The 27,673-nt window shown below is 49.2% G+C and overlaps 1 protein-coding gene across 3 annotated transcripts; it reads left to right on the top strand.

Moving 5' to 3' along the window:
* The first annotated feature begins 5,026 nt into the window (after positions 1-5,026).
* On the top strand, positions 5,027-27,660 carry LOC141978901 (uncharacterized). Of its 3 annotated transcripts, none has more exons than XM_074941252.1 (5): positions 5,027-5,188; positions 11,103-11,229; positions 12,006-12,134; positions 25,570-25,683; positions 26,050-27,660. In XM_074941252.1, the coding sequence occupies exons 2-5, from the start codon at positions 11,196-11,198 to the stop codon at positions 27,597-27,599; spliced, it is 1,827 nt and encodes a 608-aa protein (XP_074797353.1). In that variant the 5' UTR covers positions 5,027-5,188; positions 11,103-11,195; the 3' UTR covers positions 27,600-27,660. The 3 variants fall into 3 exon arrangements, with proteins under 3 accessions (XP_074797353.1, XP_074797354.1, XP_074797355.1); XM_074941253.1 differs by having other exon boundaries at positions 26,053-27,659; XM_074941254.1 differs by lacking the exon at positions 12,006-12,134 and having other exon boundaries at positions 26,050-27,659.
* Positions 27,661-27,673: the final 13 nt, after the last annotated feature.

Below are 27,673 nucleotides of genomic sequence, written 5' to 3'. Positions count from 1 at the left end.
ACTTCAAAAGAGTGTGTCACAAAGGTGTCAACTGTGCAAGCAAAGCAGTGACACAGCCACAGAGCGAATGAGGAGGGTGGGGTTGAGTGGGGGGCAGCATCTCAGGTCTGGGCAGAGACGGGGTCCCCCACTGACTGAACAAGGGGGAGAGGGGAGCTATATCCCAGCAGGAGTTGGACCCAGCTCCACTCCTCCCCTAAGACATGGGAAATGAAGATTAATTTATCTGACTCAAGAAGGAAGGTGGCTGCTCCTTTTAAGAGCAAATCTTTGTGTTCCTTCCTGCTCGGCACAGAGGGGTTTGATCATGCGGCTGCCAATCTTGGGGAGAACGAACAGTAGCGGCCACTGAACCGAAGGAGGGAGATGATTGTTTCACAAGGACGGACGCCTCATTCTATGGGTGTTTGGTACATGCAGGCAGCCCCTGTTCCTGCATCTTTCCTGGCGAAATAAAGTTTCCCTGCCAACTCCCAAAACTTGTTACAGAAAGGTGGGCAAAGGAGATGGCCACACGATGGCGCCAGGACACAAGGAATGAAACACAACACTTGTCTTCTGTACACAGTCACTCTTGAAAAGTGACTGATCTCCACTCACTTGTATGTGAAGCGATGTTCAGTTTCGCCCTGGGCAAACTACAAGGCTGAAGCAATTTCATGGATTGTGACACTGGGATTGAAGGATTATTTAGTGTTAGAAGAAATTGTAAACAAACAAAACAAAACAAAAAACAGTTCATCTACACTTGAGCTGCCTGTTATGAAAGGCCGGTTTCCCCAATTCAGTTCCAGATGCTCTTTGAGGATTGCCCCGGGGTTCCCTGCATGCCCCAGCAGGAGTGAAAGCAGAAACCCCTGCTCTGCCCTTAGCTCCATGCCGATTTTTCACAGTGGGTGGAATTGGCTTTTTTGTGGCCTGTTCTCTGAGCACCAGAACTACCATCCTCTTCCCAGCCCAACCCAGGCTGCTTCCCTGCCCCAGCCTCTGCCCCGCTGGGGGCACTGCATGCTTCAGGTACATAAGGAACCAGCGGAAGCAATCTTGGACCCATGAGTGGTTATCTTCGAGAACTCATGGTAGAGCACAGGTAAGTCTCAAAGGACTGGAGAATGGGAAACATTGTTCCCTTTTTTAAAGAGTGACAGATACTAAGAGGACTGTGGGAATTAAAGACCCGTCAAGCTAATCATTGACACTGGCAAAGAGAATGGAAGAAATGGTTAAACTATCCATTGAGACTTGTAGGGTTATAAATTAAAGCTAGCAAAGATTTGTCAAGAAGAAATCATGCCAAACCAACCTAATTTCCTCCCTTGACAAGGTTACCAGCCTAGTGGGCAGGCAGGAAGCAGTAGACGTGATATATCTTGATTTTGGGGAGGGTTTTTGCAGTCCCACCTGATGGTCCATAAGCAAAGTTGGAAAATGTGGTCTAGATGAAATGACAGCAGGGAGGGTGCACAACGGCTTGAAAGGCTGCACTCAAAGAGCAACTAGCAATGGTTCACTGTCAAACTGGAAGGACACTTCCAGGAGGGTCCAGTGGGTCCTGCAGTGCTGGGGGTGGGAGGGGAGGGAGGGGAGCGTGGCTGCTGGTGGAGTCGGCACCTACCCCCCTGTCTCTTCCCGACAGTGTCCATGTGAAACATTCCAGCCCTGGCTGGTGACAAGGGGCGGAGGGGAGCTCCAGCCGCAGGTCGGTACGTTTGAATGAGCTGGGAAATCAGACACTTGTGTGTGAACTGAATAGGAAATGGAATTGGAACCCCAAGCTAGTAAATAATCATACAATTAGCTGGTCGTCTTCTCCTCGTGAAATGCTGTTGCAAATCAGCTGCAGCCTGGCATGGGGCATTGCATTCAATATGCCAGACCATTCGCGTTCGCTCCGGGTTAGGGCATTGGAATTCTGATGTCAGGCCATGTTGATTCTGAAATTTCACCAATTTTATTATTGATGCCTTGAAAAGGAAACTTTCCTGAGGTGTCTCCTGCCCCGGGGACTCCGCAGAAGGAGCAGAAATGGCAGTCTTGGGAAGATGCTTTTCCCCCTTTTGCTGAAGGTTCTCCCCACACACGCACACTCTCCCCTGACCTACACTGCAGGGTTATGTCAAGTGTTATGGGATAAGGCCTAGTGGCCAGAGTCTATAGAATTGCCCTGATCCACAGAGCAATAGGGCCCCATGGACCAAGTCAATGGGGACACCCTTCTCTGCAGGGCAGCAAGGCCAAGCAGCCAGAGTGGATAAGGCTACTCTGATTTGATGGGCAGCAAGGCCTAGTGGCCTGAAGGGGGGGGCCACCACCCCGGGGTGGGGTGGCCAGTGTAGGGGGTCCCAGCCCAGGGCCCTGGTGGCCCCGAGTGAGTTCACCACCGAGTCAGCGGGCATCCAAGTGCAAGACACCGACTATGCTTGGGACTATGGGTAGTCCCTCCCTTGGGCTACTTCCTACCCTGGCTCCTGTCTCTTCGGTCTGGGTGACTTCGGGGTTCCCAGGTTCCACTGCCTGGACTGGTGCCGGTGGCTCCGAAGTCCCTGAGGTGTTCGCAGGTATCCAGGCATCTGCCGGGGTCTCAGCACCGCTGGGGCTGGGGCTCCTGCTGCTCCGAGAGAGACAGGCACCAGCAGCAGACATCCTTCCTCACTGGTGGTCAGCCCAGACTGAGCTGGGCTGCTCCCTTTTCTGCTTGTACTGCACTTGGTGCATGCCCAGTAGGGACCGGGGTGTGGCTTCCTCAGTGCGGTGCAGAGCGAAGATAAAGGAGCAGAGGAAGGCGTACCAGAAGGCAAGGGAGGCAAACTGTTGCTCTGGTGCTGCACCGTAGACCTGCTGGTTGTATAAGGAGCTGGATGCTATCCTTGGCTGCAACCCCACCTCCACCACCAACAGCCCCATGGATACTTTGGTGTGGCTGGACAAAGTCAGGGATGAGGAGGTGGAGTTAGCAGATGGTGTGTAGCCCACGGCTAGGTCGCCAGGTGGGGTGGCAAGTCAGGAACTGTGCTCCATTCTGGAGGTGTCTAGCCAGTCCCAGGAGTCCCACTCCAGTGAGCAAGAAGCAGGAGAGGAGACCCCTGGTAGGTGATTTTTTTTGAGTTGATGCTGCATGGTTATGACAGCCAACTTTCCTTTGCTTTGTGTAGTGTGGAGGGGGGTGAGGGGATAGAAATGTACAAGACTGTGTTTCTGCATGCTTGCTATGCTACAAGAGGTGTATTTTACTGTAATGATTCAATGCTGTGTGTGAATTAACAATCATGCTTCTGTGTAATTCTTCTGCTTCTGCAGGTGTGACAGAGGATGTGGAAAAAGCTAATGTACTCAATGCTTCTTTTGCGCCTCTGTCTTCACGAACGAGGTCAGCTCCCAGACTGCTGCACGGGGCAGCACAGCATGGGCAGGAGGTGACCAGCCCTCTGTGGAGAAGGAAGTGGTTCGGGATCAGCGTGTTGGAGCTTTACCGCGTTGTTTGCGAACCCGCGTTATGTGAGGGTAGAGGTGTATGTCATATGCTTATGATACGGGGTTGATTGATACATGTATTATCGATAAATGTGGCACTTTGCCTTATTCCCCCCTGTGCAGTACAACAGCCGTGGAGGTGGATGGGGGAGAAAGCCAAGGCGAGGTGACAACAGTGGCCAGGGGTCCCCCTCCCTAAGTCTCTCCGCCTTCCCCCCCCCTCACAAGCGAAGTCCCCGGAGTGGAAGCCTCACACATGGCCGAGTCAGGGTCCACCCCTGGGGACAGGTGGTGGGAACAGCCACCGGAAGGGAAGGTAGGAAAGAGGCAAAAGGAAGCGAACCACTCCTCCCCACTAGGCTGGGAGGGGAGGGCGCAATCAGACCGGGGCGGGGCGGGGGTTGCCAAGAGAGGCAAGGAGGGTGAGGGGACATCTAGTGTCACCACCTGTGAAATGCCAAAATACCAGCAAACCCCCTCCCCTCCCGCCCCACCAGGCAAGCCTGCCGCAACCCCAACCCCCAGGCAACTCCACCACCCTCCCCTTCAAGAGCCACTTACAGTGTCTAGAGAGAAAACACATCTAGCTACAACTGGTAACATTGCCCGTCTCCTCACTCTCGCATGACCCAAACCCCCTCACACCCGCGCCGGGGTGCTTGCATGTGGGTGGGCAGCGTGGGCGCCAGGTATCATAGGCCGGGGGCGGCTTTGCCTCCCCAAACATCCTGGTGTAGCCGCACCCACGCTCCACTCCCAGGCCCCTTCCTGCAGTTGCAGTTCCTCTTCGTCCTTCCCGCCCGGCTCTTCCCGATCGCAGGCTGGCTGGGGCGTGGGTGGGCTGTCGGGACTCGGGGCGGCTGGCGCTGGCCTGCCCAGAGCTCCGAGGCTGGGGGTGCCAAGAAGTGGGGTGCTCTGGGCTGGGCTCATGGGGCAGAAGGGGAGGGGCCGGGGACTAGCCTTCCTCTCCCCAAAGGCCTGGTTCACTGGCCACCCATGGTGGGCAGCTCCCTGTGTTTCCCACTGTTTTGATCTGTCCCTTAAACTGCGGGAAACACGACACAAACTTTCACCATTCGCTCCCCCCGGGCGCACCGTGGGAATAACGCAGAACTTTAGACCCACTTAAAAACTAAAAAAGAAACTGGCCGATTTAAATTATTTTTCTGGCAACTGGCAAATCCATAGAACAACCGACCGGGCTGGTCAAATGCCATCCTGGTGGTAACCCTAGGCACACAACAGCCAGCGTGGGTGTGTGTGTGTGTGTGTGGGGGCGCCCCTGGGCTCCTACCCAGGCCTGGCCTCTGGGGGGTTTGTGACACGCGGGGCTCGGGCTCTGCCCGGGGGCACCCCAGCTGGATCGCTCCCCCCCCCCCAGCAGGATCGGGACCAGCTGCCGCCCGTTCAGTCGGTGCAGGGCGGCGGGACTCGCAGGCAGCCGGGGTGGGGATGGGCCGGCCGGGGCCAGCCCCTGCCCAGCGAGCGCTGCGTGGGGGTGGAGGACACACAGGCCGGGCTGGGGCTGGGCAGGGGGGCGGGATGCAGGGAGAACAAAGGGGCCAGGCACACTCCGCAGCAACTCCTGGGCTGTGTGAACACAAGGGGGCTGGGATCTGCCCGGGAGCCGGAGCAGCTGCGGCTCCCCCCATCCCATGAGGTCTGTGCTGAGGGGGAGACCTTCATTAAGCCCTCCCCCCCGGGCCGGAGACTGCAGGTGAGTCCGTGGGACCCCGGGGGAGAAATGCTGGCGACGGGCAGGAAAGCGACTCTCTTCACCGGGGGCTCAGATCTGCAGCCCCCGGGAATCTGCTCCCCGCTTTGCTAAAAGCGAGATCTGGAGCTAGTTTAATGCCAGGGAAGCCGCTGCGCAAAGCCCCTGCCAGGGTCTGCTCCGGGGGGCGTCGGGGGGGATCGAGAGCGGGCCCCAGCCGGGTGTCCCCTGAGTGTGTCTGGGGTGGTGGGGTCAGGAAGGGAGGGACGAAAAATGAGCCAGAGATGGAGGGAGGGGAAGACAGTTCAGCGCCCCCCCCCCCCGCCCCAATCACACACTGTCTCTGTGCAGGCAGGAGATTCCAGGGGGGGGTGATGAAATCCTTCCTGGTTTGCCATTTCCCTGTCAAATGCTGATCAAATTCTCCCCAGCTCTTCCCTTTACTGTGTAACTCTCACATAGGGATGTAAAATCCCCCTAGATTCCCCCTTTCTCTCAAGTTACTGGCCCTTTCCCCCATTTGCCCCCTCACAAATTACCCCATTTCCCCTCTGGTTCTCAATTAAAAATCGCTCCAGCTTTGGGATATTTTCCCTCCCACTTTATCTGTGGGAAATTGTGCTTTTTCAGGTGGAAATTGGTATCCTGAGTCCACCCCTAACTGGGCAGGGGGTTAGTGGGTGCAGCTTGGGGAGCCCTGAGACATGGCTGCCTCTGGGGTAGGAGTTGGGGCTGCGTGGGTCCCAGGATAGTCCAGAGACAAGGCCGGTGAGGTCATGTCTTTTATTGGACCAACTGGTCTCTCTCACTAACAGAGTTGCTCCAATAAAAGCTATGACCTCACCCACCTCGTGTCTACAGTGGGGTGGCTGCCTCTGCATGGAAATGGGGTGCTCATTCCCTGCCACCGACAGGGCCTGGAAGGGACACAAGCAGGGCTTAATTTGTAATGACAGGAGTGCCGGGGCGGGTGGGGGCTCAAGCAATTATTTTACTTTCATAACTGACGCAGCAAGCCCAGGGGTGCCCGGGCCCTGAACTGCTGGGGCTCAGCCCTGGAAAGTCCTGGCACAAATTAAGCACTGGATACAGGAGGGAATGAGAGAAGCAAGTGTCCCCAGGGTGGTAACCAGTCTCAAATCCCCATCTGCCCAGTGCAGCTGCTCAGACACCAGCTGCCTGTCACCGTGTCCTCTCCCATTGCCCTGTTGAAGCAGCTTTGCAAAGGGCTCCCTGCTGTCATGTGGATGGTGCTGGTGGGGGGGAATGGTTACTTTCTGGTCGTTTATTGAACATTCATATACAATCCTTTCCAACTTTCCCACATTTCCCTCTCATTGTTTCATATGGATATAAAATCCCCTCAGATCTCGCTTTCCATCTCCCCCTCGTATCACCAAATATTTAGTTTCAGACCCATTTTCTCATATTTTTTTTCAAAGATTGATATAAAATACTCTAAAATGTTGCCCCATTTTCTTCCTAATTATCTATTACTGTTCTAATATGCCTTGGGATTTTCCCTGTCTCTCTAGTTATAAAATATTAACATAAAAACTCCTCCAATTTTGCCCTTTTTTCAAATTCTTGAATATTGATATAAAATTCTTGCAAGTGTTGCTCTTTTTCTATTTATAAAATATTGAGAAGAAATTAACTCAAATGTTACCTTTACTTATTATTGACTATTGATATCAAATCCCTCACACTTTCCTCTCTAATTTGTGAAAATTGACCCAAAAATTCCTCAGATTTCCATAGTGGAGATTACAGGGGGTTAAATTCTCAAATGAGCAACTTTCCCCTGTCATTGGTGTCTGAGAATTGCCACAATACTGAAGAAGTGGGGTTTTTTACCCACGAAAGCTTATGCCCAAATAAATCTGTTAGTCTTTAAGGTGCCACCGGACTCCTTCTTATTTTCACAATAGTGTATTGAGCCCTCACATTCCCATCACTGATTTCACAGTGGGTCCATGGTGACTGTTATTTGTCAGTGACAGGCATGGAAATTGGTATGGATTTTGGCCCCCCGCCCCCGTGCACTCCATTCTCCTCTTAAAGAACCATTCCCCCAGAACTCCCTCTGCCTGTGTGAATACCCTGGCAGGGGGTGCTGATAACTTTCTATCCATTTGTCCAATACAGAAACAAACCCACCAGAGATCTTGCTTCTCCTCCCCCTTTCAAAACTACAGGTACACCAGGTTTTGGAAAGAAAACTGTGTCCCTGACCCCTTGATGGGGAGTGAGGGAGCAGGTAGGAAGTGGGTTACCTACCCCCCCACACCCACAAAGATCTGTTGAAAAGGATTCTGACCTCATCCCTCCTGCGCCATGTTTCTGCAGGAGCTAGTCCAGCCATTGCAGAGGGAATGACCCTGGAATGGAACTTTCCCAGCCAGAGGGGGAAGGAGAAGGGACAGGGGAAAGGAGATAGAAGGGGAAAGAGGAGAGAGAGACTGAAAGGGGCAGTGGGAGAAATAAGTGGGGAGAGAAATTCCCAGATCTCTAACCTGCCCAGACACACTTATTGCCACATCCCTGGGCAGATTTACTTTCCTGTGGACAAGGTGAGTAGCAGAGACAGGAAAAGCCAATTTCTGGGGGTGCTGCCTTGGGGACAGTGTAGGGGGAATCCCACTAAGCGATTCCTTGGGTTCTGCTCTTTTCTAGCATTTGGTCCAGACTCAGAGCCTGTGTTACTGGGAGGGTTTAAAAATGTCTCGGTGGGTTTAGTCCTAGAGGAAGGGGCCAGGTCTGCACTGTAATAAAGTGGCCGAGTGTTTTCCCAAAGTAAAATCATAGAAACGTAGGGCTGGAACAAACCTTAACCAGTCATCAAGTCCTGCCCCCAACACTGAGGCAGGATCAAGGAAACTGATAGATATGTCCAACCTGTTCTCAAAAACCTCCAATGGTGAGGATTTCACAGCCTCCATTAGTAACCTATTCTAGTGCTTAACTAGCCTTTTTTGCAACCGAGTCATGTGTTTGACTTAGATTTAATTTGTGATCCACTCTAACCCCCAGAACCTTTTCAGCAGTACTGCTGCCTAGCGAGTTGTTCCCCATTTTGTAGTTATGCGTTTGATTTTTCCTTCTGAAGTGTAGCACTTGTCTTTATTGAATTTCATCTTGTTGATTTTAGACCAATTCCCTAATTCGTCAACATCGTTTTGAATTCTAATCCTGTCCCCCAAAGAACTTGCAACCCCTCCCAGCTTGGTGTTTTCCTCAATTTTTATAAGCATCCAATCCACTGTCCAAGTCATTCATGAAAATACTGACTAGCACCAGACCCAGGACCTCCGTAGAGCCCCACTGGATAGGACCTCCCAGTTTCACAGTGAACCATTGGCAATTACTCTGAGTATGATCATGAAACAAATGGTGCACCCATTTTATTGTAATTTCATCTAGACCCCATTTCCCCTAGTTTGTTTATGAGACTCATGTGGCATTGTGTAAAAAGCCTTTGCTAAAATCAAGATTAATCATGTCTACAGCATCCCTCTTAACCATGAGGCCAATAACCCAGCCAAAGAAGGTAATTAGGTTGTTCTGGAATGACTTGTTCTTGACAAATGCATGCTGTTTATATGTTGTCACCCTGCTATCCTCACAAATTGATTGTTTCAATAATTTGTTCCAGTATGATTCCAGGAATTGAAGTGAGGCTTGACTGGTCTTTATTTCTCCATGTCCCTTTTTGAAGATAGATGCTATATTTGCCCTACTCCAGTCCTTTGGGATCTCACCTGCCCTCCTTAAATTCTTGAAGATAATTGCTAATGGTTCTGAGATTGCTTCAGCTAGTTCCTTAAATACCCTAGGTTGAATTTCATCAGGCACTGCTGACTTGAATACATCTAACTTCTCTAAATATTCTTTAACCAGTTCTTTCCCTATTGTGGTTTTTGTTCCTTCCCTCTCAAAGATAATAATAATTGCTTTAAGTATCTGGTCATAATTAACCTTTTTGGTGAAGACTGAAGCAAAACAGGTATGAAACTTCTTAGTCTTCTTCATGCCATCTGTTATTAGGTCTCCTTCCCTGGTAAGCAGAGGACCTACACTTTCCTTTGCTTTCCTCTTGCTCCAAATGTAGTCATAAAACCCATATCTTATTGTCTTTTATGTCCTCATACTAGGGGTATGTCTTCACAAACCGCTACAGGGTTAGCGAAGACAGTACCTGCACCGACGGACGGGGTTCTCCTGTTGGCATGGGTGCCCCACGTCTCTGCAGTAGCTAGGTTGACGGGAGAATTCTCCTGTCAACTTAGCACGTCCACACCGGGGGTTTGGTCAGCTTAACTGCGTCACACAGGGGTGTGGATTTTTCACATCCCTGAGTGACGGAATTATACCTACCTAATTTCCTCGTGTAGGCCAGGCCTAGGTGTAACTCCTTTTGTATTTGAATCTTTCTGATTTTTGTCCCTACCTGCTTCTTCTATTCTTTTGTACTCATCCTCAGAAGTTTGTCCACATTTCCACTGTTTGTTTGTAGGAGTCCCTTTCATATTCAGATCACCAAAGAGCACCCGATGGAGCCACATTGGCCTCTCACTCTTCTGTCTATCTTTCCTTCACAGAAGGATAGTTTGCTGTTGCTCCTTTAATATTGTCTCACTGAGAAATTGCCAGATCTCCCAAACTTCCCCCCCCGCACTTAGATTTTATTCACATGGGACCTTACCATCCAATTCTCTGAGTTTCTTGAACTTTGCTATTCTGAAATCAATTGTCCTTATTCTGCTGCTGTCACTCCTTCCTTTCCTTACAGTTATTACATCTGTCATTTTGTGATCATTTTCACCCAAATTGCCTTCCACCTTCAGATTCATAACCAGTTCCTCCAGCTTTGTCAGAATCAAGTCTAAAACCGCTGACCCCCGGTTACTACTTCTGTCTTCCAAAACAAAAATCATTCCCAATATATTCCATGAATTTACTGGACATTTTGTGTTTGGCCAGATTACTTTTCCAACAGACTTCTGGGTAATTAATCTCTCCCCCCCCACATTAATACTTGTGTTTTAGCTATTTCCATTGTTTGCATGGCAGAGTCTAGAACGTCTGTCTTCAGGGAAAGAACCTGGGGGGAATTGGGCTATGAAATGAACTAAAGCCAGTTCTGAAATCTCCCCAGTTGCCCAGGCAGGCTGCAACATAACATCCATGTTTTCCTTCAGTTCGTCCCATCCTCCCATGGGACAGGGAAGGGAAATGGCTGCCATGGAGCCAGTTCAGGGAGGGATTCCTGGGGGGTGGCTGGTGGGTTGCTTTTGGAGAGAGAGGGGCAGTAAACAGCTAGGAGGTGGGAGGGAGGGCGGGAGACAGGGTGTGACAAAGCTGCTGGGACTTGTTTAACCTGGGGGTTTAGATTCTAGGAATAGACCCACAGGGACTGAGGCAGGAAATTCCCCTATTTTTGGAACAGGAAACAAACCTCCTGGACAGGGCTAGGAAAATGTACCTGATTCCCAGTGCTGGATCCTAAACCTTCTAGCCAGAGGTTGCTATGAAATATGAAGGGGCACCCACCAGTCTTGGGGAGATGCCACCCACCCCCCCACCCCCACATACCCAGCTGCTGTTATTGGGGGAGGTGTTGGGATTCTTACTGGGGGCTGTCCCTTGACATGGCTGGGGGCTACGTCTGCTGTATCAGCCCCCTGTCTAGTAGGTGAGTGATGAGTGTGCAGATCCTGCCCCCTCTCTCTGGTGCAAGGGGTTCTCTCTTTCTCCCCCCACCCCAATGCCTCTGACTGCTCTGAGCAGGGTGAGGATGGGACTCTGCTGACTGTGTGCATGCCAGCGCTTCCATTTGATTGGCTCCTTTCCCCCATGATTTGTGGAGCTGAGAATGGGGCAGCAGGTCCTGAGTATGGGACTCTTGCTCTTTCAGAGGCCGGTGACCTTCGAGGCGGTGGCTGTGTATTTCACCAGGGAAGAGAGGCCTCTGCTGGACCCCACTCAGAGAGCCCTCTACAGAGACGTCATGCAGGAGACCTGTGAGAAAGTGACCTTGCTGGGTAAGGATTCCTGTCCCCTCAGTTCTTATCAGGAGAAATGAAGAGTTCAGGTTCACATCACCCCCACAATGCAACCTCAACTCTGCCCTGTTTCAGCATCACCCTGACATGCCAGTGACACACACCTTAGCATTCGCCCCTCCTGGAGAACACTTTGGGAACAGGGCACAGGAGCAACACAGCACAAAGTCGAAGGTCTTCTCTTGGCTAAGGCAAAACTTGGGTCCAGGTCTGGCATAAAGAACAGACGCTGCCTGCCCCTGGCCAGCCCTCCAACACCGAGCCCACTGCACCCAAACCAGCTCAGATGTACAAACTGTTACCCCAGCTTTACCCTCTCCCTGAGATTCCTTCTGAGTCGTTGCCTTCACTTGCCCCTCACTAAGGCCTGGAGACCACTAGCATGTCTGCCACCAGAGTGCTGACAATCCCCGTGGCTAGAACGCACCCTGGTGCGCTGTCACTGACAACCTGCCACACTGAGCACTGAAATGGGGCAGACTTGGTTCTTCAAGGTTCAGATGCACCTCTCTGCATATCACAGTCACAGCTCTGCCAAGCTGCTCCAACTAATCCCTCCCCCATCCGAGTACAGCTACGCCTGGCCCAGTGCACACAGCCGGAGGGCATGCAAAGAAATGCTGGGATTCCCGTCTGTGAAACACTACACAAACAATGGCATGTTCTTAGTCCTTCCTTGTAGATATTATAGATTCACAGATTTTTAAGGCCAGGATGGGGTGTTAGATCATCTAATCGGATCTCCTGTATAACAGGCCACAGAATTTCTCCCAGTGACTGCTATGCTGAGCTGGATACCTTGTGTTGGAGAAAATCATCTTCCAGAAAGGCATCCGCTCTTGACTTGAAGACTCCAATAGAGGGAAAATCTGCCACTTTCATTGGTAATTTGTTAAAGTTGACACCACCCTTACAGACCTATTTCTGCTGGCTATTGCCAGCTCCAGGATTAGGGGGTCAGGGCAGAGGTGGCATGTACTTTAGCTCTTTTCCTGGTTTTCAGTGGTTTTAAGTTTAGCCACTATCCACATAACTGGATATGAGGGCATGAGGCAGCACTGGGCAACCTTAATGCTGCATTATTGTACCTTATGAGCATTTAATTTGTGATTTTAATGGACTTTTTTTGCTACTATGACTGTCTCTACACTAAGGCTTTTGATGGCATAGCTGTGTCAGTTAGAGATGTGCTTTCACACCACTAACTGACAGAGCTATGCTGGCAAAACTTCTATGTAGAGAGCAGACCAAAGTCTACATGTGGATGTTAGAGCACTTCAAAATACTGCTCTTAACCCAGCAGTTTTGGTATCAGGGCAAAACTTCCAAGAGGAACTCCTGCAGAATGCAAGACAAATCCACAGCGCACACTGTGTGAAAGTTAACACAGGTAGGGCTCAGGTCCAATGGCCACAGCATGCCCTCTTGTGCCAACCAATTACTGTGAGAGCCGATTGCTGGAAACCCTCTGGCTGTTAACGGGGCCTTAGAGTGAAGTGCATGTGTGCAGCAAGACTCACCCATCAGTTTGGCAAACTACAGTTATTAACTTTTCAATACTGCTTCCCCAAAGAGGCCTTGAGTGCCATGGAACAGCTGAGATAAATGACAAGGGATGGAGATTAGTCAGGAGACCATTAGAACCATAATATGAGCCCCAGGCAGATGCAAGAAAAGAAGAACATAAGAACGGCCATACAGGGTCAGATCAAAAGTCCATCTAGCCCAGTATCCTGTCTTCCGACAGTGGCCTGTGCCAGGTTCCCCAGAGGGAATGAACAGAACAGAGAACCATCAAGTTCTAAGAGGAAAATTATTTTTGTAAACAGCTGCTTTGAGGGGGGGGCTGTATCTGAGGAACCTCTTGATCAAATTAATGCTACTTTTGGACCAATAACCTTGCCCTCCACCTCCATGGTGAGCAGTATATTTCAAGACTATGTCAATAAGCATGTGAATTTTAGCGATAGTAGAATAGTCGACCTTAAAAGAGAGATACTGAACCAGTACTCTATTGGAGCTGGCAACCTGCTATAGTAACTTCCCAGAGGTGGGGAGGGTGTGACAATCAGATGAACCCACCTGATGACGGGAGACAGTCTGATGTTCCTATTCAGGAGTCCCTAGAAGAAGGGAGAGCAGGGAGCAGTGGGAGGGGGGGAAGAGGATGGGGAGCTGGTGCTTGTGGGGTGCTGCAAAGCAGGGAGGGCTGAGAGCAGTGGGAGGGTCTGGAGGGAGTCAGGGACAGGTGCATCTGGGAACTGGCAATGGGGAAAAGGGGACGGAGGGCCCAGCAGTGGTGCTGTTGGTGGGGGAGGATTGCATAGAAGATCTGGGTTACCGGGGAGTGGGGAACACGGGATCGTGAGGAGGGGGAGAAGGAAGGGGTTGCTCTAGGGGTCAGGGAGGGTCTGGTGGAAGTGGGAAGGGAAGGTTTCAGGGAGGCAGAGATTTGGGGCACTCTCTGGGCTAAGAGTGTCTGCTCTTTGTTCAGATTCAGCTTTTCCCAGCAGCTCTTCCATAGCTGCATTCAGAGTCTCACCAGTCTCACTGTGGGGAAAGACCTCTCCTCTGCTAGTTGGGTCATTGGCATTCTCGCAAAGATCCACCACCTGTAAACTTCCTGGTCTCAACTTCTCTGCTGTCACAGACGTGGGGGCTGCCTCTTGATTTAAAGAGAGACAGTTACTTTCCAAAAAGTCTATCAGGACCAATGTCCTGAAAAACTGGGACCTACTATCCTCTCCCAAGTGACCAGTGAGGAGACATTCCTGTACTCCCACTATTTCTTTCCCAGTTTCCCATTCTGGGCCCCGTTCTAAGACACATCTCTCTGTGCTCTCTGGAGTGGGGATTCCCCCTTGTTCAGCTGCAACCTGCTGGCAGCTAAAAACCTGGATAGTTTTCTCACTGACAGGCACTACACACACACCCCTTCCCTTCCTGAGAAGAGTCTGCCTTTAGCTGCAGTGCAGGAGCTGGTCTCAACCACTCCCAAAGCTTCCCCCTGCTTCACAGGAATTAAAGAGATTCTCTCCCATTCCTTCAGCAGTTCCTGGGACTTTACCCTTTTCCTCAGGGGTCCCAGTATAATATTCCTTAGAATATCAGGGTTGGAAGGGACCCCAGAAGGTCATCTAGTCCAACCCCCTGCTCAAAGCAGGACCAATCCCCAACTAAATCATCACAGCCAGGGCTTTGTCAAGCCTGACCTTAAAAACTAAGGAAGGAGATTCCACCACCTCCCTAGGTAATGCATTCCAGTGTTTCACCACCCTCCTAGTGAAAACGTTTTTCCAAATATCCAACCTAAACATCCCCCACTGCAACTTGAGACCATTACTCCTTGTTCTGTCATCAGCTACCACTGAGAATAGTCTAGATCCATCCTCATTGGAACCCCCTTTCAGGTAGTTGAAAGAAGCTATCCAATCCCCCCTCATTCTTCTCTTCTGCAGACTAAACAATCCCAGTTCCCTCAGCCTCTCCTCATAAATCATGTGTTCCAGTCCCCTAATCATTTTTGTTGCCCTCTGCTGGACGTTTTCCAATTTTTCCACATCCTTCTTGGGCCCAAAACTGGACACAGTACTCCAGATGAGGCCTCACCAACCTGAGCTACATGGAAAAAAAATCATTCCCAATTAACATGTCCACCAGGAGGTGCTCCATTACCCCCACAGTCAAAACACTTTCCAAATCTCCCCACACCACATGAATTCTAGCTAGTGGCACAGGGTATCTTGTTCTGCCCACATCTACCATTTTTGCCATTTGACCAGGTAATATGCTGCCATGTGGAGCCAGTCTGCTTAACCAGAGAAATTGGAGCCCCAATATCCCTCCATCCTAAGTGTTCCCTGCCGTGACCCCTGACAACCCTACTGTCCTCCATATCTGGTTCTGCAGAGGCTAATCTCACAAAACCAGTATAAGTGACAGGTACCTGAGGAGGTTCAGTGCTCAGGGCAGGAGCCTTCACATGGGTTGTTGGCTGCCGGCTTCCTCCCAGCACAGGGCATGTATTCCTCAGATGATCAGTAAAATGACAGTGATAGCACCTTTGGGATACTTCTGTTTTCACAGGAGATTTGGGATGGGGATTAGAAGAATGGTTTTGGGGAGGCGAGTGTCCTTTCTTTCCAGGGGTAAGATAGGAACCCTGCTTCTCACCAGGTTTAAACCCCTCTTTTTGTGATTTGCTCTCAACCGATGGTTGAGTTTGCTCAAAGTCATCATCCAGAGATGCCATCTCATCCACAGCTTTCACATTTTTGGCTGTTTCATGTTATCTTTACATATGCTTCGGAAATGCTCCTGAGCAACAAGGTCAAACATTTCTTCAAAGCTTGCAACCCCTTTCCCCTCACCCACTTTTCCATCAAATCTTTCGTCTTGTTCACATATTCCCCATAACTCATACCAGCACCCCTCTTAAGGTTTCTAAATTTCACTCTATAAGTTTCAGGGGTAATCTGAAATCATTTTAAAACTATTTATTTGAATTCATGATAATCTGAAACATCCTGAATTAGCATTTCATGGAATATACTCAGAGCTTTACCAGTTAATTTTGCAACCAAAGTGGGGATTCTCTTATCAGGAATCTGATGATTCACACACAGCCTCTCAAAAGGACTAAAATATTCAGTAATATCTTCTATCTTTGTATCTAGGTCATAATTGTTCCCATTTGTGGATTTTTGGAAAGGTGGGAATCAGTGGTGTGGGAGGGTTCTGGTTCTGCTTTTCCAGCAAGTCCAATTGGTGTCTTCACTCTTTCTTGTCCCTCAGCTGCTTTTGCTTGCAGTTCTACGGCCCTCTCATGTGCCAACTTCTGGGCTTCATCTTTTCTGGCTGCCTCCTTCTCTTTCTCCTTTATCTCCAGTTCTTTCATTCTCAACTGATGCTCGTAGTCTCTCTCTTTTTCTGCTATCTGTAATCTGTACAGCTCTAATTTTGCAATTGCTTCACTGCTTTCACTCATCTTGAAGCTTTTTCTGCTCTTATTTCTTTTCCCAAAATAAACAGAAAACAACTGGTAACCTTCTCCTTAACTGTTTTCAGCCACCACACTTAAAGTCTCATCTAAAATCTCTATGTCAGTGCATGAAGTGCAAATCTAAATCAGAACAAGCTGTGCATGTCACCCTGCTCACTTGGATCCCCAGGATGCAACCTGGAACTGGGGTACCACTGTGTCCCCTTAACTCTCTAGCCTGGGCTGTCTCTCAGTGCTTTGCTAGTGACAAGCAGCAAACCCCTCCAGGCGCTATCACCTAGCCCAACAGCATGTGGCGCCCCACACTCAGCTAAATTGTGTGTATGCTCCCTGCGCCACTCACAAATCACACACAGAGAGACACCAGCAAATCCCCCAAGCCTCCAGCCTTGCACCCCAGAATGGTACCATCTTGCCCTGCTCAGAAGGCTGACCAGTGTAGGTTCATTACCTAGTCCACCCCTTCCTCACTGTGTAGAGGACACACACAAGCCTTTGTAAACTGAGCTGAGATTTCCAAAGCACTTCAACCAAAACACACTGTTTTAGGTAAAACATAAAACAGATTTATTAGCTACAGAAAGATAGATTAAGTGATTATAAGTGGTAGGGACAAAAGATCAGAGATAGTTACTAAAGAAAATAAAAGAAAGCACACAGTTTAAATCTTAAACCTTATTTAGACTAAGTAATATTTGGATCAAGCAGTTTTTCACCCCACTAGATATTACAGTTCTTAATACACAGGCTTCCCCTGTAAGCCTGGGACCAGTCTCCTTAGTTCAAGTGTCTCTTCTCAGCATTCTTGCTACTTCCAGCATAGATGGGGAGGAGAAAGTCCAAGGAATGATGTCACTGTCCCTTATTTTATATCCTCAGTCCATGTGCCTGGAAAACACAAGTCCAGACATATCCTGGTGTGGTTTGCTGAGTCACAGAATTGAGTGTGATGCTTGCACATCCCTTTTACAGCATTGTAAATCCCTTGTTCAGAACTCCCCTGCTGCTTAATTGTCTCTTAACACCCTCCTGCATGTGGATTACCTCCTTTGTTATCACTGGGGAATTACTAGTAGAGACTCTCAAACTTACAACTTATTTAAGTAATAACCATATACAAAATCTCAACTTCATACACACTAACGATATACATATTTGGACAGAACAATGGGTTTCAGCAGATCATGACCTTTCATATGGACATAAAATATCATGTTGCCTCTATATAAATTCATGGTATGCTCACATCTTGAATACTGTGTGCAGATGTGGTAGCCCCATCTCAAAAAAAGAAAGATATATTGGAATTGGAAAAGGTTCAGAGAAGGGCAACAAAAATGATTAGGGGTATGGAACGGCTGCTGTATGAGGAGAGATTAATAAGACTGAGACTTTTCAGCTTGGAAAAGAGACGGTTAAGGGGAGATATGATTGAGGACTATAAAATCATGACTGGTGTAGAGAAAGTAGATAAGGAAGTGTTGTTTACTACTTCTCATAACACAAGATCTAGGTGTAACCAAATAAAATTAATAGGCAGCAGGTTTAAACAAATAAAAGGAAGTATTTCTTCACACAACGCACAGTCAACCTGTGGAACTCCTTGCCAGAGGATGTTGTGAAGGCCAAGACCATAACAGGGTTCAAAAAAGAACTAGATAAATTCATGGAGGACAGGTCCATCAATGGCTATTAGCCAGAATGGGCAGGAATGGTGTCCCTAGCCTCTGTTTGTCAGAAGCTGGGAATGAGCGAAAGGGGATGGATCATTTGATGATTCCCTGTTCTGTTCATTCCCTCTGGGGCACCTGGCACTGGCCACTGTTGGAAGACAGGATACTGGGTTAGATGGACCTTTGGTCTGACGCAGTGGGACCATTCTTATGTTCGTATGTACATGGCATGCTTTGTATGAAATATATCATAATTACATGACAGGGATGAATATGGGGGTTCCAGGGTGCTGCTTTGAGGTACAGAGTGCCACAGTCCCCTTCTAGTCTTCCTCTACACCTTATCTCTGGGTAAGTCTCATCCACAATCATAAATTCAACTAACATGTCTATTCTGATGACTCACAAACCTACCTCTCTACTCCAGACCTGTCTGCTTCTGTCCAAGCAGAAATCCCAGCCTGTTTCTCTAACCTCTCCTCATGGATGTCTAGCCATTAACTCAAACTCAAGAGCTAAAATGACTGAAGGAGTGCTCTTAATATTTCCTGAAAGCCAGAGACAACCCATGCCTGCTGATAGTGGGGGGAGGGGACAGAGTGAGGGAGGCCAGCTTCAGCAGTGTTACTGAGCATGCTCAGTCCAGGTGAGTGCACCTACCCCCCCCCCCCCATGTACTAAAGACTATTGTAAAGGAGACAGTAATCAATTGTTCTCCATGTCCACTGGGTTAGGACAAGGAGTAATTGGTTTGATCGGCAGTAAGGGAGGGTTGGGTTGGCTAGTAGGAAAAACTTCCCTACGTTTTGTCGACGATCAGAAAGCACTATAACACAAGTGGTATTGCGTATTCACACTACGCTCCCTCTGTTGGCAGGGTGCATCCACACATGGGATGATAGCATCGACAGTGAGAGCAGTGCACTGTGGGTAGCTATCCCACAGTTCTGCTCGTCACCTTCTGCTGCTAGGTCTTCTGGGAAGGTGGTGTGTATCACAATGCGTCATGGGTCCGGGCTCAACTTCCCATGATGCAGTGCTTTCCGTCCCAGCATTTCATGTGCTTCCATCTTTGGTTCACGGCATTTTTCAACGGCCTTTCTTTGCTGTTCACCCTGCCATCTGTATGTGAAAGGATGATTCCCACACCCCATAAATCCATGACAGCCCTCTCTGACTCCCTCCACTGGCTCCCCATCTCTATAACTGAATAACTTCCCTGTCAAAGCCCGTCAGGGCGTATCCCCACCTTGCATGTCATCTCTCACTTGGTATAGAGATGCTGACTCCCACCTCTGAACAGCACATGTCACCAGACTCCATCACTCACATGTTAAATTTTAAAACCATCCCCTTCATGGTTTTTCCCATGCTGGGCCTTGTGCTTGATGTGGATGTCCCCATGAACATCCACAAAGGCACTTTGTTGTGTGGCCTGTGTATTCCATCACCCTTTGGGGTGGGGAGGAAGGGTGTTTGGGCCCCACAGTTGTATCAATATGGCTGTCTTTAGCCTCAGGGCTGCATGGCTTAATGGCCAGAGTCAATAGGGGTTAGGTGGGCCACCCAGCAAACAGTCTAGGGTGGGAGGCTCTAGCCTGCAGTCCAGGCAGAGCAATAATCAGTCTAGGGAAATCAGCTTTCTGGCAGGGCAGACAGCAAAGAGCCTGCTGTCCTAGGTCTGGTGGATGTCAGACAAACAGTCATCTTGGTCTCAGGTGCAGAAGCTGCCACTGCAGGGCTGGGGCAGCAAGGGGTAGGGGGACTTGGGCTCACCCAGCTCCACCAGGGTCCTGCTAGTGGTGAGTGGGTTCACCACTGAGTCAGCAGGGGATTCTGACGGAAACAGGCCCACTCCTGTGTGGACAATGGCTAGTTCCCCCCAGGCTACTTCCTACCATGACTCCTGTTGTTGTAGGTGGGGTGTCCCTGGTATTGCCAGGCTCCGCCGCTCCCTGCAACTGCACCCTCCCTGGGGCATCTGCCGACACTTGGGTGTCAGTCTGGGGCTCAGCACCTCTGTGGTCCAGGATTCTGGCTGCTCCTGGGCTGGAGCCAGCAAGGTGCATCCTTCCTCCTCAGTGGTCAGCCCTGACTGAGCTGGGCTGCTCCCTTTTATACTGCAGTAGCCTTTGGAGCATGCCCAATGGGGGCGAGGGGGTGTGGCTTCTGCTGCCAAGAGTGCTGCCTTACCCCCTTTGTCATAAATATAAAGGGAAGGGTAAACCCCTTTAAAATCCCTCCTGGCCAGAGGAAATCTCCTCTCACCTGTAAAGGGTTAAGAAGCTAAAGGTAACCTCGCTGGCACCTGACCAAAATGACCAATGAGGAGACAAGATACTTTCAAAAGCTGGGAGGAGGGAGAGAAACAAAGGGGTATGTGTGTCTGTCTACATTCTGTCTTTGCCGGAGATAGACCAGGAATGAAGCCTTAGAACTTTTAGTAAGTAATCTAGCTAGGTACGTGTTAGATTATGATTTCTTTAAATGGCTGAGAAAAGAATTGTGCTGAATAGAATAACTATTTCTGTCTGTGTATCTTTTTTGTAACTTAAGGTTTTTGCCTAGAGGGGTTCTCTATGTTTTGAATCTAACTATCCTGTAAGGTATCTACCATCCTGACTTTACAGGGGGGATTTTTTTTTATTTCTATTTACTTCTATTTCTATTAAAAGTCTTTTTGTAAGAAAACTGAATGCTTTTTCATTGTTCTCAGATCCAAGGGTTTGGGTCTGTGGTCACCTATGCAAATTGGTGAGGCTTTTTATCCAACATTTCCCTGGAAAGGGGGGGGTGCAAGTGTTGGGAGGATTGTTCATTGTTCTTAAGATCCAAGGGTCTGGGTCTGTAGTCACCTAGGCAAATTGGTGAGGCTTTTTACCAAACCTTGTCCAGGAAGTGGGGTGCAAGGTTTTGGGATGTATTTTGGAGGGAAAGACGTGTCCCAACAGCTCTTCCCCAGTAACCAGTATTAGTTTGGTGGTGGTAGCGGCCAATCCAAGGACAAAGGGTGGAATATTTTGTACCTTGGGGAAGTTTTGACCTAAGCTGGTAAAGATAAGCTTAGGAGGTTTTTTATGCAGGTCCCCACATCTGTACCCTAGAGTTCAGAGTGGGGGAGGGACCTTGACACCCTTCCTCTCCAGTGCAGGGCCTGTATACCTCGTCACACACCTCCTCCTCCTCCTTCACACCCCTCTTTAAGTTTCTCCTTTGCCATGAGGCCTACAAAAAAGATGCCAATAGCTCAGCTGCTGGTGTGCTGAGTGACCGCCGGTGACCAACACCGTGTTACTGTTTCCTTGCACTCCCCCGTCTGTCTGTCTCCGCCTCTCTCTTGTCTTATTCTCACATTGTCAGCGCCTTGGGGCAGGGACTGTCTTTGTGCTCTGTGTCTGTAGCAGATCCGGCACATGGGGATCCTGGTCCCTGGCTGGGTCCACGAGGCGATATGGTGATAGAAGAACTAACAGTGGTGGGTGGGTCTGGGGAGCAGGAAGGACAGTGTTAGTGAGCTGAGAAGGGTCCAGGTCAGGGTAGGCTGGGGGGTGGGTTTGGGGCATACAGCTGACGGCTGGGAAGGCAGGGGGCAGTGGGGTGGGATTGGTTAGGATGCCATGGAGTGCCTGCTGTAGGAATGCCGGGGAATGTTGGAATCCTGAAGCACTTACATGAGAGGAAAGTGATCAGGAACAGTCAGCATGGATTCACCAAGGGAAGGTCATGCCTGACTAATCTAATCGCCTTTTATGATGAGATTACTGGTTCTGTGGATGAAGGGAAAGCAGTGGATGTATTGTTTCTTGACTTTAGCAAAGCTTTTGACACGGTCTCCCACAGTATTCTTGTCAGCAAGTTAAAGAAGTATGGGCTGGATGAATGCACTATAAGGTGGGTAGAAAGCTGGCTAGATTGTCGGGCTCAACGGGTAGTGATCAATGGCTCCATGTCTAGTTGGCAGCCGGTGTCAAGTGGAGTGCCCCAGGGGTCGGTCCTGGGGCCGGTTTTGTTCAATATCTTCATAAATGATCTGGAGGATGGTGTGGATTGCACTCTCAGCAAATTTGCAGATGATACTAAACTGGGAGGAGTGGTAGATACGCTGGAGGGGAGGGATAGGATACAGAAGGACCTAGACAAATTGGAGGATTGGGCCAAAAGAAATCTGATGAGGTTCAATAAGGATAAGTGCAGGGTCCTGCACTTAGGATGGAAGAATCCAATGCACCGCTACAGACTAGGGACCGAATGGCTAGGCAGCAGTTCTGCGGAAAAGGACCTAGGGGTGACAGTGGACGAGAAGCTGGATATGAGTCAACAGTGTGCCCTTGTTGCCAAGAAGGCCAATGGCATTTTGGGATGTATAAGTAGGGGCATAGCCAGCAGATCGAGGGATGTGATCGTTCCCCTCTATTCGACACTGGTGAGGCCTCATCTGGAGTACTGTGTCCAGTTTTGGGCCCCACACTACAAGAAGGATGTGGATAAATTGGAGAGAGTCCAGCGAAGGGCAACAAAAATGATTAGGGGTCTAGAGCACATGACTTATGAAGAGAGGCTGAGGGAGCTGGGATTGTTTAGTCTGCAGAAGAGAAGAATGAGGGGGGATTTGATAGCTGCTTTCAACTACCTGAAAGGGGGTTCCAAAGAGGATGGCTCTAGACTGTTCTCAATGGTAGCAGATGACAGAACGAGGAGTAATGGTCTCAAGTTGCAATGGGGGAGGTTTAGATTGGATATTAGGAAAAACTTTTTCACTAAGAGGGTGGTGAAACACTGGAATGCGTTACCTAGGGAGGTGGTAGAATCTCCTTCCTTAGAGGTTTTTAAGGTCAGGCTTGACAAAGCCCTGGCTGGGATGATTTAACTGGGAATTGGTCCTGCTTCGAGCAGGGGGTTGGACTAGATGACCTTCTGGGGTCCCTTCCAACCCTGATATTCTATGATTCTATGATTCTATGATTCAATGGGAGGGGGTTAGAGCAGGAGCTTGTGGCGCTGGGAGGGCTGGTGGTGGTGGCGGAAGCAAAGGGAGGGTGGGTGCCGGGTAGCGGGTGCTCCAGGCAGCGGGGGTGCTAACAATGGGAGGGAGGGAAGGAGGGGACTTTTTTTGGCAGGAGCTCTGGGGAGTCAGGAGCAAAGACCCTTGGGACAGTAGGAAGATGGGGTGAAATTTGGGCCAGGAGGACAGCAGACAATAGGAGGGGAGGAGAGAACACATGGAATGGGTGCTGCTGAGCTCCCAGGAGGTGGGGAGGGCTGAGAGCAGCAGGACGAAGGGGTGTGGGTGTCATAGTGAATGACAGGGATGCCTGCAACTCTGTCCCCTTCCTGGTCTCTCTGAGAGGCCCCCCCACCACCCCTCCTCCCACATCAGGCTGAGGGGTTCCCGTGTCCACATGTCTTTCCCCCAAACAATTACCTGAACCGCCACCTCCCTCTCTCGAGGGAGTCCCTTTTCAAACTGTACAGTTCTTTTGACCGTCTGGGTCCCAGGCCCTGGCCCGGCTCATCAAACTGAATGACGTAAGGGGGCTGGAGCAAGGCGGGAGAATATTCGAAGCGAAGAGTTTGGGTGTTGTCTCCTGTCATAACCATAAAGCTAAGGATAACCTAGAATTCCTCCTTACCTGTAAGGGGTTAAGAAGCTCAAATAACCTGGTTGGCGCCTGACCAAAAGGACCAATGGGGAAAGAAGATACTTTCAAATCTGGGAGGGGGGAGTTTGTTTGTGCTCTTTGTTAGTGTGTTCTCTGGGGAAGCAGAGAAGCATCAGGTCAGAAAAACTCCTTCTTCTAAAATCATCCTAAAATGAATCTCAATACTGCAAAAAGAGTAAGTAAATAAGGCAAGGTGTGTTAGATTATCTTTTGTTTTAAGCTTGTGAATTTTCCCTTTGCTAGAGGCAGGTTTATTCCTGTTTTTTGTAACTTTGAAACTAAGCCTAGAGGCTGTGTTTGTGAATCTTTTGTTACCCTGTAAAGTTATCTTCCATCCTGATTTTACACAATTGATTCTTTCACGTTTTCTTTAAATAAAATTCTTCTTTTAAGAACCTGATTGATTTTTCAGTGTCCTATAGACCCAAGGGGTTGGGTCTGTGCTCACTTTGTAACCAATTGGTTAGGATATTATTCTCAAGCCTCCCCAGGAAAGGGGGTGTAAGGGCTTGGGAGAATATTTTGGGGGAGATAGGGCTCCAAGTAGCCCTCCCTGAATGTTTGTTTAAATCACTTGGTGGTGGCAGCATACCATCCAAGGACAAAAGGAATTTGTTCCTTGGGGAAGTTTTTAACCTAAGCTAGTAGAAATAAGCTTAGGGGGTCTTTCATGAGGGTCCCCACATCTGTACCCTAGAGTTCAGAGCAGGGAGGGAACCCTGACATCTCCTTTCAGCCCTTTAGTGTTTATCAAGTGGTGGCTCATCCTGTCTTCTTCCTTTTCTGCTTATTTTCTTTACACCCCCCATTAAATGAAATCAAATCAGTCATACTGTAATCACCCCCAATAGCCTAGACAACACACAGCATTCATCAGTATTACCGAGCAGCAGCAACTCCATCTCAGGGGGTCTGGAGAAATGGGTCAAAGAGGAGGTGGGGGATGGGGTCAGTGGGACATAGGAGAGGTGAGGTTTTCAGGGTCAGGATTGGTGGGGGAATCCCACCCAGTTAACACACGATCCTTGCTGATTTGGAGCTGGCACTCCATCCGTATTACATTCCACTTTCACTGGATTCTACAGACTTTCCCCAAATATCGTTATTGCCACTCCTCTTCTCTCTCCGTGACTCAGTGCCTGCCCCTGGCCCCACCACATGCAAACACCTCTCCCCCACCCACTGTGACCCCAGCCACCATCTCTGAGTCTCTGTGTTCCTCCCAGCCACAACACGACCCCTTCCCTGGCCCAAGTGAGTGTGTGTCCCGGGCGATGTCATAGGTTGGTAGTGAGACTTCTTGAGACACAGAGAGTCCCTTCCCATCTGCAGCAGCCACAAACTCTCCTCCCAGCAGGCTCCTTGGATCTTTGAGTCCATCCCTTCTGAAGTCACATGGGCCAATTCTTATTTTTCACATTCTCCATTTCTAGAGGCATTAGAGTCTGTTGGTCCTAAATTCCCCAGCCTCCCCCGCAATGGGGGATGTTCATACACCCCTCCACCCCCATTACACCTGACTTGCTAGATTCCCTAATGCCTCAAAATGTGCTCTCTTGACATCTACTGCTCCTGATAGCTCACATTCAGTGTCATCCCTGCTCCCTCCTATTCCTCGCTACACTGAATCCCACCAGCCCACACTCACCAGTCCTAGCTTCCCTATCTCTCATCGTCTCTGGGCCTCTAAGGTCAGCAAGAATCATTTGCAGGGGACCTTCCATTCTGGCCAGAGCCTTCACTTTCTGGGACATGGGGTTACCATCTCTGTGTTCTAGGAGCCCCTTTGATGATGAGTGTCTGCCTGTTGTGTGTTCCTGACAGATGTGGGGACAGTTGAATCCCTCATAAGCAGAGTGCCTGGCACCTTTGAGTACCTGTTGAACTGGCTCTGGGATTTTAATTCTTTAAAATGGGCTAGGGTTAAAATAATGGAGCATTTTCTTGTGACAAATATCTCCCATGTTTTCTTTCCCCTGAGCAGGGTTCCAGGTTTCCAGACCTGATGTGAGCTACCAGCTGGAACGAGGGGAAAAGCCATTGGTCCCAGATCACCAGGGCTCAGAGGAAAGAGAGATCCTGAAATGTACCTACCCTGGTGAGGAATCATTAAACAAACTCAAAAACTGTCAGTGCCTGAAGGAAACAGCTGGGATTCCCTACAGAAACTCTGTGAGCTCTCCATGTTCAGTATTATTTCCAGCAGGTGTCATATGCTAACAGCCAATACCACTCATGGCTTCCTACCCAACCTGACTGACACCTGGCAGTAGCTCCCTCCCTGACCTCCCGTCTCCAATGAGTTTTTGGGTGGGATGTGGAGGCAGAATTGATCGTCTCCTGACTCCCTATGGGGAAGAGTTTGGGGAAATTCAGTTCCTGATTTTTCCTGTCTCTCCAGCACAGACTTTGGTTTGCTCTCTCTTTTCCGTTCCTGTTTCTGAGGTTTCCCTCTCTCTCCCAGCAGGTGAGGGGACAGTGAGTGGGAGTGTGGAGCAGAATCCTAAAGAGGAAGATACTGAACAAGTGGAACTGCACAGGGTATTATCACGAAGATCCAAAGGGAAAGTGCCCAGGAGCTGTGAGCAGGGAAAAGGTTATGAGCATCAGCAGAGGCCAGAGCATCAGGGAAACCAGACAGAGGAAAAAGTGGGTAAATCCATTAATTGTTGGGAAACTCAAAAAGATGTCAAGGGAACCACAGCCCAGCAGAGAATCCTCAGGGGAAAGAGAAAAAACACAGGCACTGAGTGTGGGGAAAACGTCAATAGATGCTCATTCCTTATAAACCATAAGAGAATCCACACAGGAGAGAAACCCTATGAATGCTGTGAGTGTGGGAAAAACTTCACTCAGCGCTCAGCGCTTATTAGACATCAAAGAATCCACATGGAAGAGAGCCCCTATGGATGCTCTGAGTGTGGGAAAAAATTTTCTGATAGCTCAGCCCTTATTCAACATCAGAGAATTCACACGGGAGAGAGACCCTATGAATGCTGTGAGTGTGAGAAAAGCTTCGCTCAGAGATCAACCCTTATTACACATCAGAGAATCCACACAGGAGGGAGACCCTATGAATGCTGTGAGTGTGAGAAAAGCTTCACTCAGAGATCAACCCTTATTCAACACCAGAGGATCCACACAGGGGAGAGACCCTATGAATGCTGTGAGTGCGAGAAAAGCTTCACTCAGCGATCAACCCTTATTACACATCAGAGAATCCACACAGGAGGGAGACCCTATGAATGCTGTGAGTGCGGGAAAACCTTCACTCAGAGATCAACCCTTATTCACCATCAGAGAATCCACACAGGGGAGAGACCCTATGAATGCTGTGAGTGTGGAAAAAACTTCACTAACAGCTCAGCCCTTATTACACATCAGAGAACTCACACAGGAGAGAGGCCCTATAAATGCTGTGAGTGTGGGAAAATCTTCACTCACAGCTCAGCCCTTATTAAACATCAGAGAATCCATACAGGGGAGCGACCCTATGAATGCTGTGAGTGTGGGAAAAGTTTCACTCAGAGCTCAGACCTTCTTATACATAAGAGAATCCACACAGGAGAAAGACCCTATAAATGCAGTGACTGTGGGAAAAGCTTCACTAAGCGATCAGTCCTTATTGCGCATCAGAGAATACACACGGGGGAGAGACCCTATGAATGCTGTGAGTGTGGGAAAAGATTCACTCAGAGCTCAGACCTTCTTATACATAAGAGAATCCACACGGGAGAAAGACCCTATAAATGCAGTGACTGTGGGAAAAGCTTCACTAAGCGATCAGTTCTTATTGCGCATCAGAGAATCCACATGGGGAAGAAACTCTATGAAAGCTGTGAGTGCGGGAAAACTGTCACTGATAGATCAGCCCTTATTAGACATCAGGGAATCCACACAGACGAAAGACTCTATAAATGCTGGGAGTGTGGGAAAAGCTTCCATCAGAGCTCACACTTCATTTACCATCAGCGAATCTGCAAGGGAAATAAGCACCATGAAGACCTTGTCTAGGGTTGTTAAACATCTTCTTTCCCCCCGCAATACGTTTGCTAATTCCCACATAGTGACTTTTAAGGCTATTTTGT

The sequence above is a fragment of the Natator depressus genome, chromosome 28 (assembly GCF_965152275.1).
Source record: "Natator depressus isolate rNatDep1 chromosome 28, rNatDep2.hap1, whole genome shotgun sequence".
Lineage (NCBI taxonomy): Eukaryota > Metazoa > Chordata > Testudines > Cheloniidae > Natator > Natator depressus.
The sequence above is the reverse complement of the archived record's forward strand: the minus strand, read 5'-3'. Positions and strand labels throughout refer to the sequence as shown.